The sequence below is a fragment of the Phascolarctos cinereus genome, unplaced genomic scaffold, assembly GCF_003287225.1.
Source record: "Phascolarctos cinereus isolate Bilbo 61053 unplaced genomic scaffold, phaCin_HiC Scaffold_5;HRSCAF=322, whole genome shotgun sequence".
NCBI classification, from domain to species: Eukaryota; Metazoa; Chordata; class Mammalia; order Diprotodontia; family Phascolarctidae; genus Phascolarctos; species Phascolarctos cinereus.
Genome location: NW_027555958.1, coordinates 363,979,933 through 364,001,047, shown reverse-complemented (window position 1 = coordinate 364,001,047; position 21,115 = coordinate 363,979,933). Strand labels below are relative to the sequence as shown.

The following is a 21,115-nucleotide window of genomic DNA, read 5'->3' as shown; positions in this document are numbered from 1 at the left end:
TTGGAAGGTAGTACAAGTAACCTTCTTACCTGGTTTACATTGATTGCACCGTCTTCCTTGATGATCAGGTAAACATGGACATTGGCCGCTAATCTGGTCACAAATGGCCCCAGCTAATGTTCCCAAGGAGTCACACTCACACATCTGGCAGCCTTGAAGATTGCTAATAGTGAGATTGTACCTGTGAGGTTCACAATGATTGCAGCGGAGGCCAATGACGCCAGTTTTGCAAGGACATTGTCCTGTTGACTTGTCACACGGCAGAGAGGCATTTATTGTCCCTGCCTTATCACAATTGCATGGCAGACAGAAGAAGGAATTGTTTTGTTGCGGTCTGTAGTAGCCATCCAAACATTCATCGCACCGTCTTCCACCTACGTTGGGTTTACAAACGCATTGGCCGGTCTCGGTATCGCAGACAGTACCAGAGAGCGTCCCCGCTGCGTCACAGTTGCATGCCTTACAGCCACCAATGTCCAATCCATAAAAGTTTTCCATACAATCATCACACTGGAGGCCTTGAGCTTCTTTTTTACATTTACACTGTCCAGAAAGAGGGTTACAGAATTTGTTCACTGACCCATAAATGTTACATTGACATGGTTCGCATCCGTCCTCATTAAAACTTTGGAGCATTTTGAATCCGAAATTGCAACGATCACATCTGAGCCCTTAAGAATTAAAATGTAATTAATAAGGAGGAAATAATTTTAATATGATATCGATATAGCTGGAGTAAGAACAATGCTACTGGGGATATTTAATGCAAACACTCAATTTTGAGCACCTTTCACTAGCATGACTGCAGAGAGAAACCAGCCCATCACAACCCTCAAAATACAATGCTTATATTACTTGTTAGCATTATTAAAACACTTTATGTTTGCCAAGTGCTTTATGATAATTTTCATTAATTATTCAATATCTAATGCAAAGTTTGTTCCCCTGTATACACAGGAGTTATTTCTTGTTTGTTTCTTAATGCTCCTTTAACAGTTTGGACATTTAAAAATATAGTAGGAAACAAAGCATAACTCTAAAGCCCATTTTATGTCTAGGATTTTAAATATTCATATTTAGGATTTTATGTTATTAAATGGATTATTTTCCTTGATAACATTAATATTCAATAAAATAGATTCACTACAATGCTTGGACAGGTAACTTTTTTGCATAACTGCAATAAAGAAACTTGCTTCTGGATGTCTCAGATTAAAATTATTATTATGAATAAATCTCACTGAGAATGAAATTTTCATTTTAATATGAACTTTCTATTATACTGTTTATTTTCATTTTCCATCAACAAAATACTTTCCATGGCACAAGAGGAAATCATGACATTTGCCAAATTAGTGACACAGAAGACATCTCCATAAAAAACTACATAAATGTTCTTCAGTTGTTCTTTGCATAAGAACAAATATAGACTTTTTAAAAGTTATTTGCACTTCAACCTAGGTCACTTAGATTTAGCTTTCAAAATTTATGCTGCAACTCATAGGATGATAGTTTTAGAAACTAGAAGACACCTTATAGCCCATCTGGTCTAAATCTCTTATTTTACAGATTAGGAAAATAGGGCCCAATCAGGGTAAGCCACTTGGTCACGGTCAAACAGGTATCAAATAACATTCAGGATTTGAACCCAGTTCCTCCGACTCTAGCAAAAACTAAATTAAATTAAATTTGAGAAATTACAAGCTCAGATGTGAAATACTTTAACCAAGATAATCCTCATAGAACCATGACTTTAAGTATCTACCATATAACCATCACATGTGTTTGAATCAATTGAGACATTTATTTCAGGCTATAATAAAAGAAAGAAATAAAGAAGTCTGGCTTAAAATAACAGCCAAAAATACATGCAGGATCTTATATGTAGAAAAGCATCTCTTAAACTGGAAGGAAATGCATTATATATATAGATAAAAATTCAAGAACTCCAGTAGAAGGCAGGCTCCTTTAACAGTGATGAATGACTCACCTAAGGCATATCATTTAATTTCAATAAGGAAAATAAAAAAGGACCACTATTGCTGCAAATTTTAAAAATAACTGTATTGTTAACAAGAATTATGACTCATTTTGAACTATTAAAATTGGTCTACATGGATTCATATCATATCAGTTTTAAAAATATGCACAGTGCTTATTTGAATATGCCATACATATTCCTGACAGGTAATCTATTCCTAACGATACTGAGGAAGGCCTACAGGGCATCACATTCAGTGTTAACAAGTACAGGCGAGTTAGCACACTTGGCATTTAATTCACATTCTTCTCCCTTTTTATTCTAGATGAATGACCTACTTTAATAAAATTATTGGTGCTAATGTATTTTACTGGTGATAGAATCATTAGTAAGATTTAACAGTTGTGTTAACTCTAACAGTTTGCTTTCCATAGCATATACACTACACAGTTGCATTTTCTCTTACTAACTTTTCAACTAGATAAAAAATGACAACAGATTGCTATTAATTCACTAATCCTATAAGGAAAAAATATATACATATATTTTAAGCAAGTTTATAATTTTAATCAAAGTATTACATCATACAGTATCCAATTAATTCTACTGATTAATCACACAAATAAGGATTCAGTTCTCAGAATATGATATATAATTTGTTGTCGTCCCCCCCAGCCTTAAAACCACCCAGTTTAACTGGTAAAGTAGTAAAATGTCAACCAGGGTGGTTATACAACAGGTCTAGATAAATGCCGAATTCCTGACTAACCATTCCTCATATAAGTGTTGTCCCTAGAATTTAATTAACATAGAGAAGATTTCTTGATATAAAAAAGCAGTTTGCATTTTCTTTGAAGAAGATTTTTTAAAGTGTACTTTCACTTGGCTTTCATGTTTATGTTGAAAAATGTTAGAACAAAGTAGAATTCAAACAAATTGAGTGTTTTGGGAATCCATTCACCAACACAAAGGATATATAACTGCATACATAAATACACCTACATACATATAGACTCACTTTATGCAATAAACGTATTACTGAAAAGTTGTGTAACTCAGTTTCTTGTAAATTGAACTGTTATTTTTCAAAGCACTAAGAGGACTTGTTAGTTTAAGGAATCCTATGTAATCCTTCTACAAATAGATGGATCCATCTGTAATTCTGGCAACCTTCCTTCTATTTATGGTTGGTAAGGTCAAATGTTTGGGTAGCTAGCTAATTTTAAATTTGTTGCACCTTCATATATGAAGCATGCTATAGGCAAAATCAGTTTCAGATCTAGATCATAGGAAGCAAATGAGATTCAAAATGTTGTTAACTATAAACACATAAGGCTCTAAAACCCTCAAGGAACGTTTTTGTTATCATGACTAGGGTCAGTTTTAGAAAACACACTGATGCCTTGTGGCTTGAATGATAACAAAACAGTAAAGGTCTTCTTTAAGACTCCTGCATGGACCAGTTACAACATAGGACTTTCTTTATCAGAAAACTCCCCTTGCATAATATTCCCATATATCAACATTTCAAACTGCATTATGTACCTAGTACATTTTGGGCACTTGATAAATTTTGTCCTTATGTGGCTGTGGTTCCCCTCAAATATGTTGGAAGTAATAAATTGCTATAATCAAATCTAATTTCTGAAAAATACCTTTGGGAGTAACAAACAAAAAAGCATGTCTTGTATTAAAAAAAAATGATAAATAACACAGAAGTAGCAGTTTATTATAATCAGCTTGGCACTGAATTACAAAATTAAAATTATGTGGCCCTTGATAACTAACCCTAGCAATGTACATGATCTGTGGAATTATGTTGACTTATTTTGCATTTCATAGGAACAGTTCAAAGAAATATAATAGAAAAAAATCGAAAGATTTATCACAAAGGACCCTGTAGCACTGAATATTTTGAAAAAATCCATTTATTTTGGTCTATTAAGGAAACTAACATGGAAACGAGTTTGCTTAGAACTCATTAAGGGTAAACCATTTGGAGAAAGTGCTAATTTTCTAAAAGAAACATCTATGCAGTAAGCAAATTATATTTTTCTGTGACTTATTAGTATGGAACCATGTAAGCTAATACATCTACAATATAAAGAAACTTCTAAAGGGTTGATTAAACTAAGCTTCAAGCTGTAGTTTGATAGAATTATTAATTTAATCATTTTTAGACAGTTAATTTCATTCAAATTGTTTTTTCCCCCTCAGTCTGCCTTGAGCAAAGAAATTTACTTTACTCTTCAGTTAAGAAACCAAGGAGAGTATTTTATTCCAGATAGTAATAGAGATATGACTGTAAACTCTTGCATCACACATACCAATAACATTTCCTTTGCATTTGCACTGGCCTGAATTTTGGTGACAGGTAATATCTCCATCCACTGTCCCAGAGGTATTGCAGTTACAGGGACTGCAGCCATCAGGAGCCAACTCTTGTAGATTGTAGAATCCATCCTGGCACTGATTACACTGTCTGCCAGACACATGTCTCTTACAATTACACTGGCCTCCAATCTAGAAGATACAAAATTTTGTAGAATGATAAACGTATCTATTTTTAGATAATACGCTCATTAGATACAAGACAGAGAGGGAGAGAGAGAAAACTTTAAATGTAAAACAGACAAAAAGGCAATGAGGTAGTTTTTTTTCCCCCTCCTCCTGGAAACACAAGAGCAGGCTTAAACAGAGGGAATAAACAGAATAATTTAGTGAAAATAAAGCTCAGAGTACAACTTCAGAGATCTATAATGAAAAGCAACATGGGATTAAGGATTAGGTTGTATATAAAGGAATATAGAGCAACTGTACCTCAGAATTACAGAAAATGGCAATGGAAAGAATGAGACAGGTAACCCAGCCCCCATAGCTCCATCTTCGTCAGGGTCTTCCTTTGAGTAAAGATCTATTTTTTCACTCAAATTTCTTTTAATTACATCTTTCAATGTTTAAAATCTTTAGGAGATATTATTTATATTATCCAAGAGCCCCTCCTACCAGGAAGCATTTCTCCCAATATCTTTATGTAACATATATAATAAGCTTCTTTATTAATTAATTGTTGTTGAATCATTTCAGTCATGTCCAACCTTTCATGACTCCATCTGGAGTTTTCTTAGCAAAGATACTAGTGTGGTTTGTCATTTACTTCTCCAGCTTATTTTACAAATGAGGAAACTGAGGCAAATAGGATTAAATGACTTGCCCAGGGTCACACAGCTAGTGTCTGACGCCAGATTTGAACTCAGGTCTTCCTGATTCCAGACCCAGTGGTTAATATTTAAAATATTAATCTTTACTAATTTATTTTCCTAATGTGTCTGATCTTAGGTCTTCTATCAGATCTGACACTTCCTTTTTCTTTTCATAGCTTGTACTGGACTCATCTTTCACTTTGGGCACCAACTTAACCACAGTGAATTTATTTCATTCATTTAGACTACATCTAGATGGGGCTCAGTTCTTGGTTAAAATCAATTAATTCAATTTAAAAAAAGACAAATCATCCATGTTTGAGGGAGGAATGAGTATTATTAAGCACCTACTCTGTGCCATGCATTGTGCTAAATACTTTGCAAATATTATCTCCTTTTATCCTCATAAGAACCCTGGGAGTTATTATCACCACTTTACAGTAGAGCAAACTGAAGTAGAAGAGGTTAAGTGACTTGCCCTGAGTTACACATCTACTAAAGTATAAGGCTGGATTTAAACTCAGGTCTTCCTGATTCTAGAGCTAGCACTCTATCCACTGTGCCACCTAGCTATGCATGTAAAGAGCATTGGTCTTTGGTCATAAAACCTGGATTTGAACTTAGCTGTAACACTTACTAATTGTGACCCAGGAAAACACTTAAGTCCTCTGAGTATCATTTTCTTAATCTTCAAAATGAGGGTGATAATAATAATAATCAAACCAAATCCCTCAGTTAAAAGAAAGTACTTTGTAAACCTTAAACACTATAGTAATGTCAGCCATTACCATTACAAGTTATTATCATGTAAAACTGCTGATAGAATTATGTTTCCCTTTTTCTTCCCTACTGTCAAATCTACCTCTTCTGTGAAGCCTTCCTCCCCACTCTCAGGGAAAATGAACTTTTCATCTTCCTATGCCTCTGAGTACTTTTCCTAAACCTCTCCCTTTCACTTATCACACTCTCCTTGTATCAACATTTTTGTGTCTATGGCTTTCCACCACCCTAATTGGATTATGACACCCTTTTTTTTAAAAAAAAAGTCTATATTGCATCTAGCTTTGTATGCTCAGGACCTTGAACAGAATCTTGTACATAATCGGCCACTGGCAATCATTTGAAATAAAATTTGATTTGACTTTAATGCAACCAATTCTGACATCATCCGTTGATTCATTCCTTTACTTATGTAATGCTTATCTAATAAGAGAATTTCAATGGAGCCAAAAAGATACAGGATTCTCCAAGTCTCCAGTTGTTCTCTGAGGCTGAAGGACCTCCCCACTGTGTCCAGTATTAGATTCTGCACAAAGTGAGTTTAAAGCATTTACTGTATTAGAAACTGCCTTACTCCCTTCCTTATCCCCTCTACACACACACACACACACACACACACACACACACACACACACAACTTCAGCCATATAGTCTCCATTTGTCTCTACTTACTCTCTGAGACCAGTCCTAATGCTTTATCACCAAACTTTCCAAAGTCAATATCAAAGTCCAAGATGTAATGAACCACTGACACCAAAAATATATCTGTGTCTTCATAGTACTTCACATCCAGAAGTAAAAAAAAAATCAATCATTTGTTTTAAAATGCATAGATAATTTGATGTTATATAGACAAAAATGTTTGGAGATTATTTTTTTTCATTGTTTGATTATATAGGTATATAAAAAAAGATAACACTAATATGGCTTGACAAAAATGACATGCTGCAGGACAGCTAAGTGGCACAGTGGATAGAGCACCAGCCCTGAAATCAGGAGGACCTGACTTCAAATCTGGCCTCAGACCAAACACTTGACACTTACTAGCTCTGTGACCCTGGGCAAGTCACTTAACCCTGATTGCCTTAAAAAAAAAAAAAAGGAAAAAAATGACATGCTGCCAATGAAAGGTATTGAACATATATGTCACATAAACAAATGAATGTGCTACTATGCAAGACAAAGAAATAAATGCATGTTGTGAACTAAATGGCCTTTGGTTATCCATTACCATATATTCTTGTTCATCAGAATAGTATCATAAAGCAAACATCAAGTACTGCAATGGTGAATAAGTCCTACAGTTCAGGATTTGGATAATGGTCAATCCAGTGTGGTCTGGATATGGTCCTTTGCAGTCCTATAGAAGATATGATTTTATCCTCCCAGTACAGTTAGAGGAATAGAGGAAGAAGGAAGGCACCTTCAACTACCATCATCAGATCCCCAATACACAAATCAATTAATTAATTAATTAAATGCAGTATGTGTGGATACATATATGTATATATTTATACACACACATACACACATGCACACATATATGAGATGTCACAGTGGGTCCATCCATCCCACACAGGTTAAAAAGAAACCTATAAAAATAAAAGCTAGTTTCATTTTTTTTTTACCAACCCCTTTTTGATAGTTGCCTTTTTCAGGTTTCAAGAGAACCCTACAATTCTAACTGTTCCCTTGTTCTGAAAAAGAACTTACATAATTTCACATGATTAACATTTGTTCTCTAGGTGTCCCCACTGCAAAATTCTGGAAGTGCAAAGCTAAATAACTACCCACTTCATGTGGCCTTTTTTTGACTCCCTCTCCATCCATACATTTCTCACTACTCTCCCCAAATTATATATTCTAGTTGTATTTTCCCATGTACCATTCCACAAATATCTTATGCTCATTCTTGCCTCTAGGACTTCAGTGATGCTATGCTTCCCACACAGACAGAGATCCTCCACTCTCTACCTAAATCCTACCTATTCTGGCTCTCACTGATTGGCCAACAATAGGTCCCAGGCCAAACCCCATTTGGTCATTGTTTGGGCTTTGATTGACTCAGAGTAAATGTAAATAGGAATCATTTCTGTTTTGGCCAAAAGCCCTGAGGGTCTTCCCTTCCAAGTTTGATTTTTTTTTCCTGAACTAGGTTAAACAAGACATTCTTTGCCTCATTTTTTAACCAAACCTTAATCACTGAATGGGTGTTGCCTCAGTCAAACTGAGAACTGCTAAAGACCTTAGCTTTAAAAGGCCAAGGTGTTCCATCTCATCTGGAGCCATCTCCAGTCATCCTGATGTGTATCTGGGCACTGGATCCAGATGGCTCCAGAGGAGAAAGTGGGACAGCCCTCCCTCACTAAAATCCAGTTCACTTGCATGTCATGGCATCACCTCCATGATGTCATGGTTCTCTTAGAGAATAAAGGACTAAGAATTTTGTATATAAGGTGGTCCAGTGTAGCCCTCACTGAACTCTCTCTTTTTTCAACTCCTATAATTTGGATGGCCTAGTTAAGTGGATTTATGGATTATACTATCTAGTTTTAACTAAACTAACCCTCAGAAAATGGACAAGTATCTTTAAAATATTTCTGCAAAGAAATCACAAGCTGAAGATACTACTAATACTGTGAACAATAAAAATGAGCAATAAGAAAATGGTAGAGCCAATACTTTTACTCCTCATCCAAGCTCTTCATCATTCATAGTTTAAGGTAAAACAAGAGACACTAATCAGATCTGTCAAGAAGTTATCCTTTCAAAGTTTAATTATCAATATTATTTTAAATATAAATTTATATCCATTGTCATTAATGATGAACTTTGCCTCAAGAGTATATTCTGTCACTAGATCATAATTAATCATAGTATGGAGTTACCATGAAGAGTGAGACGTTTAAAAACTAAGCTTTTGTTGATGAAAATTAAGTGTATTGCCTTTTAAAACTCTCATAGCTGCACACAAATATGGAAACAACATTTTAAACCTGCTTAATAATCTTCTGAAAAGAGAGTTTCAGTGAGTCTTCAACCAATTTGTGAAAAATACAAATATGCAACATCTTGGTAGTCATTTGCAAGACTATCTGTATGAGACAAAGAAATATCGAAATTTATGAGCCAAATTTCATCAAAAACTCTTGCACAATTGGTGAGTGGGATTAAAAAATGAGCGTCTTGATTTGGTAAATGCAGCCAATAATGAGCTTCTTTCATTTAGATGTATCTGTGAAATATCTTTTTTCAGTTACAACAGTAATTAGAAGCAAGTGCTGTAAAAAATCAAACTCAGAACTAGACCTTCAAGTCATGTAAACACAAAGTGTTAAACTAAGGTTTTATTGTTATTTTTTTAAGAAGCATCACATTGAACTCATTTAAATACTTTGTAAATGTTTTATAGCATTAATAAAATTAGATTTATTTTTAAATGCTGTTTATTTTTACTTTACCTCATTCTTTTAAATTTCCAGATTGTGTATGTTTTAATTGTATATATAATATGCTCATATAATGACATTTGTATATCATTTATAAATAAATGTGTATATAATGAGATATATGCTCAAAAATATACTAATAGGTTATGTGAATGGAAAAAAATCTTGAAAGCTAGTATTTAAGGGAAAAAAGCACAATCTGATACTATGCTCTTTGTTTATTCGTGATACATAATGTACTAAATAATGCTAGATGTAGGAACATAGAACTTAAAGCTGAAAGAGACCTTAGCGATTATCTAATATAAGCTATTCATTTCATAAATAAGGAAACTAGAGCTTTGTATGATCAAATAATTTACCCAAAGATACGCAGGGCTGGGATTTGAACCTAGCTCCTTTAACTCCAAACACAGAGCTCTTTCCACTGCACCATATTGTTTTACTCTTCTGTTTATGTGAAACAACTTTAATATATTTGGCCATACCATCCTAGAGTGGTAGTAAGACCTGAGACAAGTGCTATTTCTTCATCTGCCTGCTTCCATTACTATTGAGTATATGTTGGACCTCAGAAAGATCAAACTTATGCATGAACCTGGAAGAGACTAGCATACATCCTGTTCTTGTGATCAGCATTTGCCTTCCTCTCCAACATTAACCTGATCTTCTCTGGAGCCACTTATAAATTCTCATCCCACCCCACCTCCAAGATTTATAGAAAACAGAGCAGCAGGGAAGGGCCACCCCCTGCAAGGACACAAAATACAAGGAGAATTACAAGAAAGCAGGACCCAGACACTTCACAATAGATCAAAAGAGTGGAAGAATCAAAGTAGAAGATCAAAAGAGGACAAACAGTGTCTTCAAGAATTGCACTTATATTCACAGTATAAATGCTCATTTTGAGACCTCCTTTTTCTGATACTGAAAAGGCTTGCCAGTATCAAGTAATACTTTGATATCGTTACCAGATTATATGACACAGCCGTGAGGGGTTATTAACATACACTCAAATTGTATTGTAATCTTCAATAAACTGGGCAGAAGTGTGAACTGAGTGGCTGTCTCTTTACTTCTCAGTAAGATTGTAATGTGATGGAAAGAGCACTGAATGTGAAGTCAGAGGATATGTCACCTTGTAGAAGTTAATTAACCTCTCCACTCTTCAATTTACCCCTCTTAAAAATGAGAGTGTTAGACTAGAAAACTTAAAGGTCCCTTGTAGCTATGAAGCCATGAATAAATGGGATTTTCAGAAGCTGGCCAAAGGTCCCCACTGATTTGGATGTTTCAAAATGATAGACAATGCCTACTTGCCATCAAGAGTTTTGTGTACAACTACTCAATCTCCAAGAACTTAGCATCAATGATTTTGAGTTGGAAAGGACTTTAAGGGACATCTAGCCTACCATGGCTATAATACAGATGAGATAATTGAATCTCAGAGAGGTTAAATGACTTGCTGTGGCTCTCAGAGATAGTGGCAGAATCAGAATTCAAATGTAGGTCCTCTTGATTCCAAATCTAGCTGCTGTTCCCCATCTGCCATTTTGGTTATTCCACCTTCCCCACACCCTGAGCCCTCTAGAACCTATTCTTCCACCTCACCATAATCTCTCATCCCTTGATTTTCTCTTTTCCTAAGTCTTTTTTGATTCCCCTCTAACCTTTCAGTCTGGAATCTAATGTTAGCCCTTTCAAAGACATACTTTCCCTCACCTCTGATCCCCTTCCCCAAGTCAAAACATTGACTTTATTGCGCATGCCCTGTCTGTACTAGTACTTGCACAAGCATGTTGTACATACCATATAATTCCCAACTCTGGGTAATTTCTATGATTCACCTTCTCCCATTCAGTAGAGTGCCACCTAAGGAAGTCATGAGATATACCTAACAGAATGCATGACAAATGTATAGTCTATAACCTCAAATGGTCCTCACTACAATTCACAACAACCCCATTATTTATCTTTTATTGAGTCCCTGCCACATTCACTACAGTAATTATTTAAGATCATTTCCTCTCTCCTCCAGCTCCCTACAAGACTCCCATCTCCCACTCCCTCAGCAGATGATTTTGCCTACTACTTTACTAAAATGATTAGTGTTACCCTTTCTCCCATATCTTGAAACTTCTACTCTTTCCTGCTATCCACTTCCAAATAATTAAGTGGCCTACTCCCATGACAAAGTTAATATCTTTTACCCTATTTTTTGATCCAGTTCCCTCCAGCATCTTATTCTATCAACCATTGCTCCCCTTATCTTCAATAATCGCCCTCTCTAATGTATTTTCCCCATCTACCAAAAGACATTAAGCTTACTCTCTCCTAAAGATATCTTCCCTACATTCTTCTGCCCCTTCAAAATATCATGCTCTATTTCTTCATGAAAGAGTGGTCTTCACTCACTGCCTCCATTTTCTCAATATTCACCTCAGTCTCCCACAAAATGGCTTCTTTCTTCATGACTTTGCCTGAGTTTCTGTCTCTAATTTGCTAATGACCTTCTAATTGCTAAATTCATGGTCTCTTATGAGTGTTCATGCTCCTTGTCCTTTCCATAGTATTTCTTTAGCAGTCTTCTCCTCCCTTAAATTTTATGACACTACTTTTCTGGTGTTTCTCTTTTTACATTTCCGACTAATTTCTTTTCTAAAATCTTCTTTGCTGGATTCTTTTCATGGTTCCCTTTTCCCTCAAGGCTTATTATAAATCTTCTCCTTCATTTTCTCTATATATATGCCTTTACTTAACAATCTCAACCACTTGCTTTATCTGAATTTTGGAAACTGAAGATGAGGTCTCCAAAACCTGTATATCCAGCTCCACCGTCAGCATATATGATCTGTTGGACATTTCTGCAAACGTGTCTCACATATCTCAAATTCAACACTTTTGGAGGGGAATAAAAAAGAATAGGGAGTACCTAATGAACTACTGCCTTTCAAAGTAAGTAAAAATTTCAGTTTTAAAATTTAACTAAGTGTGTAATAATGTTGGGCAATGCAATTTAACTCAATAAATTTTATTAAATACCTATTGTTAAGTAAAGCATTGGGTTGTACCATGGGGACATGATGGCAAAAATAAAATATTCTCTACCACCAAGGAGCTTAAATTCTACTGGACAATAAATGTACACAGAATAAGTAAAAATAAGACAATTTAAGGAGACAGCCAGTACTAACACCTGGTGAGATCACAGGAGGCTTCACTGAGTTTTCACCTGAACTGATCTTGCAGAAAATATGTATTCCAAGAATCATAGATGAAAAAAAAATTGCATTTGTAATCATGGGGAACCATTTGCACAAATTCATAGAAATAGGGAGTAAAATGTCAAATTCGGGAACCTCTAGCAGTCCAATTTTGCTGGTACCTAGAGTTTAAAAAATGGGGTAATGGAAAAATCAAGCAAGAAAGAGAATTCCAAGATGATGCATCTGTATTTTATACTACAATCACAAGGGAGCTCTTGAAGATTTTTGAGAAAGGGAGTGACATGATCAAAATTGTACTCAAGAAGATTCTTTCAGCAACTGTGTAGAAGATTGGACAGAAGAGAAAATGAATGAAAACCAGTTAAGAGGCAAGTCCAAATGAGTTAGAAGTCTAAGTGAGAAATTATTGACTGCCATGGTGATTGTAAGTAAAGAGAAATGTGTATATGCAAAAGATGTCTAGTGGTATAAAAGACAGGACTTGGCATTTAATTGGCTATAGTGGCATCAGGGAGGGAGAGGTAGAATCAAATATGACAAACCTAAAGGATTGGGAAGATGCTGGTACTCATAGCAGAAATAGCAAAGATTTGGAGGAGGAAGATGATGAATGGATATGTTGAATGTATAATACAAACAGAACATTCAAGCGATGCCTGATAGGCAGCTGATGACAAGGGCCAGGAATTCAGGAGCCAAATTAATGATGTATATAAAATTTGGGTGTCATCTGCATAAAAAAAAATAATCATTGAACCCATGGTGATAAATGACATCATCAAGAGAAAGAGTAGAGAAAAAATAAAAGGCTAAGAATAGAGTATTAAAGACACCCATAATTAGTGAAATCAATCGCTCTGTGACTCTTCACAGGGCTGTTACTTCTCAGACTGAAAAATGTTTTCAAAACATCATTCCCATATACTTGTTTTCTTCCTCAATTCAAATGTTAGTTCCTTAAGGGCAGGGACTAACTTTTTGTATTTATATCCTCAGAGTTTAGCTTACTGCCTGGCATTTATGTTTTTAATTTTTTTGCATTCATTCAGTAAATTTATGATGAACAAAAAAGAAAGAATGAAAATGAGTGGATATTCAATTAAAAGGAAAACCAGAAGAGAGCAGTCTCATGAATACCAAGAGAGGAAAAGTAGTCTGGGAGAAGGAGATGGCTGACAATATTGAACATTGGAGAGAGGTCAAGAAATATGAGGACTGTGAAAAGGCCATTGGATCTAGCAGTTAAAAGTCATAGGTAATGTTTGACAGAGAAACTTCACATAAAGTTGGTGGAAATGTAAGTCAAATTGCACATGCTTGTGGAGTGGGTAGTGAAGCAGTAAGATTGGTGAAAGCAATTGACTCTAGCTGGTAAGTAGTGTTACAGAGATATATGACAATAGCTTGAGGGGATGGCAGGATAAAGCTAAGACGTATTAAAGGATGAGGGAGACCTTACTGCTTAGTAATCAGTAAGGAAGGAGTCAGTAGATGAATACAAATTGAAAAATGAGGAAGAAAGAAGGAATGATGAGGCATGTTTTAACTGGAGAAGCAAAAGGGTAGAATTGAGGGCATAATTAGAGGCTGGACTTTGCAGGAGGAATAGCTCTTTTTCAGACGCTGAAGAAAAGGAAGAGATGAGTAAAGTTGTAGCTGTATCTGGAAATGTAGGGTAGGAAAGATTAGGAAGCTTTCCAAGGTATGGCCTTAATTTCCTTTTTAGAGTAGGAGTCAGAGTCATCAGCTAGGAAGAAGAGAATGGACTAGGATAGGATAAAGAGAAAGTCCAGGAATAGCTGCTGGGAGAAGATGATAGAGATCAAGATTACAGATAAAAAATTAGTTAGCAAGTCAGGATTACCCCAGGGTTTCAGTTTTTTCATCTGTAAAATGAGAGCAATGGACCAAATTATCTCTAAGGCCCCTTGCAATTCTCCATCCAATAAGCTATAAACTTGAATCAGTGTTTAGATGATATGCATATGAAATTTGCAGATGACACAAAATCTGTGTTGGGAGGTGAGGAGCTGAAAGTAGCATGTAGAATGAAATATTAAGCATATTTAAAAAACCCTATAAGGCAGAATAATGCCCAAGTAAAATGATGTTAAAATGGATAAATATAAATGTAAAGTGTTACACCTTAAAAATCAACTGAAACCATTATACACTAGGGTTAGTTGAAGGAACTAAGTGAAGAGGAGTCTCCACCTGCGTGTGTATCATTTATAATATCTATACCATTTTGTATATATATATATATATATATATATATATATAATATTTATATCATATATGTCTCACCTACGCATATATCATTCCCTAATTTTTATTATAGTTTTATGATAATTGTTTCTCTATTTTCATTTATCCTTGTCTCTCCAATGCCTAGCATAGTACATGTAATAGGTGTTTAATAAACATACATGGGCATTTTCTATGACTACCAAATCTTGTTTTGTTACCACACCATCATTTTTTCCTACTTTTTTTCTTTGCTACACAAGTCCCATGTGCTATTTTCACATCATATAACTGAATCACATTCCAATTCCTGGAGCATATAATGGATTATGCAATAAAGTTTCCTGTTGAAAATGACTTCTGTGAGGATCTCACATGGACTAAAGAATAGTAAGATGCCACAGAAATTACCATGGTTTACTTTCTCACCTTTCCCATGTACTAGATTCTTTCCTGATGAATTTAAGGCACCAAATAATGCTTATATCTTGTGGACTGGAACAGGATCTTTGTACTTAGAGAAATTGTGGAACATGATTTCAAAATTAATAAATTAAGTAGCAAAAGTTAAAATTTATGAGAGGTTCTCTATGTTATGGTTACTATATTTTAAGTAATGTGAAGCCACACTTTTAAAACAGCAGGAATATAAATATGTCTTCCTAAGCACTCATTTGGCTGGCAGTAGGGAAAATCTAATGTTCTATAGATTACATCTTCTCACAAAACTCACTAAAAGCCAATGAGGTAATGTCGATGTTGCCAAACAAAGCAAGAATCTGGAAAGGAGATTCAAAAATTGGGAACAGTAGGTCTGTACCGGAAATTAAATTGGATTTGGAAGACTGTTTTAACAGAAAATAAATCCCCATAAAGGCAGAAAAGAAATCTTTAAAAGGGTGAATAAAATCATCAAAATACATGTATCCTTTTCTTATTTCAGAAACTCTCCAGCCAAGTTTCCCCTCCCCCCTCTTTGGAACACTCATACATTCATTCATTCATTTATTCATTCATTCATTCAAAATAGGATCATTCATAATATACGATGATAGAGAAGGAAGAAAAGGAGAAAAAAACCCACCTACAATGTGCCAGGCATTGTGCTAAGTACTTGACAAATATCTCATTTCATCCTCACAGCACCCCTACGAGATTTATTGTTGTTCAATTGTTTCAGTTATGTCCGACTCTTTCTGACCCCAGTTTGGGGTTTTCTTGGCAAAGATATTGGAGTGGTTTGCCATTTCCTTCTCTAGTTCATTTTATAGATGAGAAACTAAGGCAAACAGGGTTAAATATTTGCCCAGGATCATACAGCTAGTAAGTGTCTGTGACCAGATTCAAACTCATGAAAAGACTCTTCCTTATTCTAAGCCCAGTGCTCAATCCACTTTGTCACCTAGCTGCCAACCCCAAGAGATGGGTGCTATTATCTTCATTTTACAGGTGAAAACTGAGGCCAACAGAGTTCAAGTGACTTGCTCAGGGTCACACTGGCTGCTGAACTTTCTCTGTCTTAGCAAATGACTTCATCTCCTTTGCTAGTTTGAGGACAGTTTTCAATTCAGGTCTTCCTTACTCTAGACCCAGTGCTGTATCAACTGTGCAACCCCCAGTCTACTGAGGTTAAGTTTGTTGCCCAAGACTCTACCTATGGTAGTAGATGACATAAAGTCAGGATGCAAGTCCAGATTGTTCATCTCCAGATCTTGTTATCTGATCGCCAACCTATGCTCCACTCATGAGAATTAAACATTGGCTCTAGGACACGGGTAGCATTTTAACAAGCATCATAAGTGATATGAAAGAAACATATGAGCAGCAATAGACAGGTAGTTCTTACACAGTAGATACAGTGTTGGGTCTGGAGTCAAGAAGATCTGAGTTCAAACTCAGCCTCAGACACTTATTAGCTGTATGACCTATTTACTTAATCTCTGTCTGCCTCAGTTTCATCAACTATGAAATGGTGATAATAGCATCAAACTCACAGGGTTGTTGTGAGAATCAAATGAGATATTTCTAAAGTGCTTAATAAAATTCTTGGTACATAAAGGATGCTTAATAAATGCTACTCCCTTCCCTCACCTCTTTAATCTATTCCTGATTTTCCATTCCCTCTACCAACACTCTAATTCTGGTTTTTATCAAATTTGACTCCAACTATTGCTATAACCTCGTAACCCATCTCTCTGCCTCCAGTCTCTCCACCCCTTCAACCAATCCTACAGATAAATACAAGATTAATCCTCCTTATGAGTCTTAATCGTGTCACTTCCTTACTCAGAAACTTTTAGTTGTTTCTTGTTGCCTACTGGATGAAGCCCAAATTTCCTAGCCTAATACTTAAGTACCTTCACAAACCTTGTCTCCACCTGTATCAGCAGTGTTATCTCCTGTCTCTCCCTTGGTTTGTTTCCTACTCAGCACCAAGTATAGTGCCTAGATTTAGGACATAGCAGATACTCAAATATTTGCTGAATGAATAAAGGAAGAATACACATTATCCCTGCCCCTAAGCTCAAAATCACCTTGGGAAAATCATATGTGCTAACAACATTTACATCAAAATACAAGGAAATACATGGCCAAGGCCAAAAACAAGTAATACAAGCAAGAAGGCAAGGCAAAAAGCATTGATTAAATGCTTATGTAGTAAGTTACATCTATTGTGTGCCAAGCACTGTGCTAAGCATTGGGGATACGAACAAGAAAAAAGCAAGATAGTCCCTGTCCTCACAGAGCTTACACTCTAATAGGAGGAGACATTACAAAAAACAGGGCTGAAATGCAGGGGGGAGGAGGAGGAAGAGGGAGAAAATACCTCCGTGGGGACATGAAACCAAGAGAGATAACAACTCAGTCAACAACTACTGACTGACATGCCTGCTTTCCCAACTATGTTTGTGTGTGTACATGTGTATATATGATCTACATACGTATAGAGAATACCCTTTATGATGATAAGAGAAGGAAACAGGAAGACAACTTCAAATGATATTCCATAGCAAATCACATCTTCACAATGATACAACTGACCAAAATGTATAGAGAATTGAAGATCCTATTTCGCTTATTGTTTGACAAAGATTTTTTTAAAAGCATTTGATTCAGTAAGACAAAATACTGCCTTAAAGGTTCTTATCTAATAAAGTGTCTCCCAAACATACACCAAAATGATATGATACTTTGAAAGATGCAAAGATATTTATCTCCTAATTAATTTTTAAAACTTCAATATCTATATTTTTTTCTAAAAACATAGTAAGGAATAGTTGGGTGTATCAGCACTAAAAAGTGAAGTACAGAGGAGGGAATGTGTGTGCAGAGAACTCTATCATCTTGGATCCTCTGTTCCCATTACAGAATTGGCTTCCATATCCTTTTTCAAAAGAACTGTTATATCCACTTTTTAACTTGATGCCTTTTTCCTAGCACTGTTCTAACTAAAAAGGCAGAAAGTGGAAGTCCACATTTGGAGCAGATAGTATTTTTGGCTATGGTAACAATTTCAAGTCCATGATTTTCTTCTTTAGGATCAGCACCATATGGTATTTGGCCCTACACCACTATTTCAGGTCACTTGGCTCAGAACCTTAGTTGATTCTACTCTGTCATTCACACCTTGTATTTAACAAATCACTAAGTCCTTCATGAAATCCCCAGGATTGGCTCTCCTCCTTTCCATCCCTATGGTCACTACCTCAGTTGAGGCTCTTGTCACTACACACTTCACTTACAGCAATACCCTCCTAAATGGTCTACTTATTCCTATTCATCCTGTAGACTGACCATCCCTGAAAAAAAAATCAGCAAATCATTTCCATGTTCAAATGCTTACAGCGACTCCTCATTTACTAATGGATCAAATCCAAGTCCCTCAGTTTGTCATTCAAAGCCTTCTATCAACTAGCCTTTCCTTATGTAGTAATCTTTATGTCATATCATTTGCCAATGCAAAACCTCCAATTTGGTCAAGATGGTCTCATTACTCTCTCCACACACATGTTCATTCCACTTTGCTCAAGCTATTCTCCTTATCTAAAATGATCTCCTTCCATTTCTGATCAGCAAATTCTATACTTCAAGTTCTAACCTCTTTACATAAGCCTATTCTAACTACTTTTGCCTATACTGATTTTTCCATTCTTTACAGGTAAAATCCTATAGAACTTGTATTCTGTGCCATACAATAGAATATCTGATTATTAACAATATCACATTTTTCAGTATTTGTTCCCCATATAAAAGGCTGGTCTCTCTGACTAGATTAAGATTCTCAAGGGCACTGGTGAGGTCTACTCCTTTGTACCCCCCATGGCACCATTCCCTGCATAAACCATCTACACTTGACAACATTACAGAATTAGCCAACCTCAGGACTGGATGAGACTTCAGATTTCATCTAGTCAGGATTTCCCTCTATATGTCCAGCTTTCATTTGAAGATATCTAGAGAAGAGAAACCTAATAGTACCTAAATCATTCCATTGGGTTTTTTTTTTAACAGCTCTGATGGTCAAGTTAGATCAACTTTCCACTCTGTGACTTCTACAAGTCATATTTGTGCTTTCTTGAGCCAAGCAGAATAAGATTAATCCATATCATAGCTATCACCACACTCCTTCCCCCACTCTGAGACTTCTCTTCTCCAGGCTAAATAGCCTTACTTCTTTTAACTGGCTTGTCTTATGGCATGGTATTAAGCCCCTTCACCAATTTTCTAATGCTTTTTCAGACACTCTACTGCTTGTCAACATCTTTCCTAATTAGAAGACCAGAAATCTGAAGTTTACCACCTATTTGACTTTGGGCAATTCAGTTAGCCTCCCTGAGTCCCAATTTCCTCATATGAGAAGTGAGATGATTGGACTAGCTGGCCTAAGAGGTACCTTCAAGCACTAACTCTAGAATTCGGCAGTCTTATAGTATGAGGTATCCAGAATCAGAGAGGCTGTGGTCAAGGGCACCAAGTATGAGACCCATTCTGAACATCACACCTATCCAAATGGCTTAAGATTACATTCTCTTTTTTGGTTGTGGAATCACACTATTGATTCATATTCAGTTTATGGTCTGCTAAAAACCCTACTGCTTTTTTTCAGATTGCTGTCTAGTCTTTCTTCCTCTACCTAGTACTTTTAAAGTTGATTTTTTTTACCTATTTCTAGACTTTAGAATGGTTTTTCCTAAAATGGTGAAAATATTACTATCCCCATTCTATCAATGAGGAAACAGAGAAGTTAAGTGATTTGAACAAGTCACATGACTAAAAAATGAGCTAACTGGGGCTCAAATCTAGGTCTCCTGATTTCCCATGACCTTTCTGGCACATCACATAGTGATCCGAAACTAAAGTGAATTTTTTTCCTTAATCATATTATCACTATTATTGTATGACATTAACTCTTTGATCATTGGAACATGGGGGTGATAGGAACATAGGGTATGTATTTTTTCCAGTCTAATATACATACGTACATACATATGTGTATGTGTGTGTGTTCTGTAGCCTAGAACTATATCCTGAAGTTGAGGCAAGAGAATAAAACAGGAGTAGTAATCTTTTTTTCTATTACTTTTCCAATCCATCTTGAACACTCCAGCTTTTCTGCCACTCTCTTGTTCTCAACTTCAAAGACTCCCCTTTCTATCAGAAACAAACTCAAACTCCTCATCCTGACATCAACTCTACTTTATGTCCTAATGCTCTCCAATGTGAATTATCTAAACATTCCTTAATGGTATCCTCACACTCCTCTTACCACAGCTTTCTCATTCTAGTCCCCATGATTATGCTATAATCACTACACAAATTGCTTTCCCTGCCTCTCCAGCTAACAAGCCAAATTTTATCCATCCTTCAAAGCAGAGTTTCAGATTTTTGTGTACATTTTCTGTACTCCTTTGACAGTCTGTTAAAGCCTAAGGACTTTTCTGCAGAATAATGTTTTCAAATGTACAAATTCAAATACACGTGATTACAAAGGCAACCAATTTTCTTGAAAATTTTCTTGTTTTTTTTTTAAATAAGTTCATGAACCCCAAATTAAGAATTCTTACATTAAAGCTGAGGTGAAGACTTAAGCCCTGTATGAAGACTCCTCTGACCATTCCAGTCCACATGGATAAGTGAGCAGCATTTAAGATCTACTTCATTCATTTTGAGAACAAAACACACATTAGAAATTCCCTACTATGGTACCCTGCACAGTGAAAAGAATGG

The 21,115-nt window shown here is 35.8% G+C and overlaps 1 protein-coding gene across 1 annotated transcript in view; it reads right to left on the bottom strand.

Annotated features, from left to right (window-relative positions):
- USH2A (usherin) overlaps positions 1 to 21,115 on the bottom strand; it is a 962,202-nt gene that overhangs the window by 801,352 nt on the left and 139,735 nt on the right. Inside the window, 2 exon segments of the mRNA XM_020982269.2 lie at positions 30 to 671; positions 4,309 to 4,504. Coding sequence (XP_020837928.1) covers positions 30 to 671; positions 4,309 to 4,504 — 838 coding nt within the window.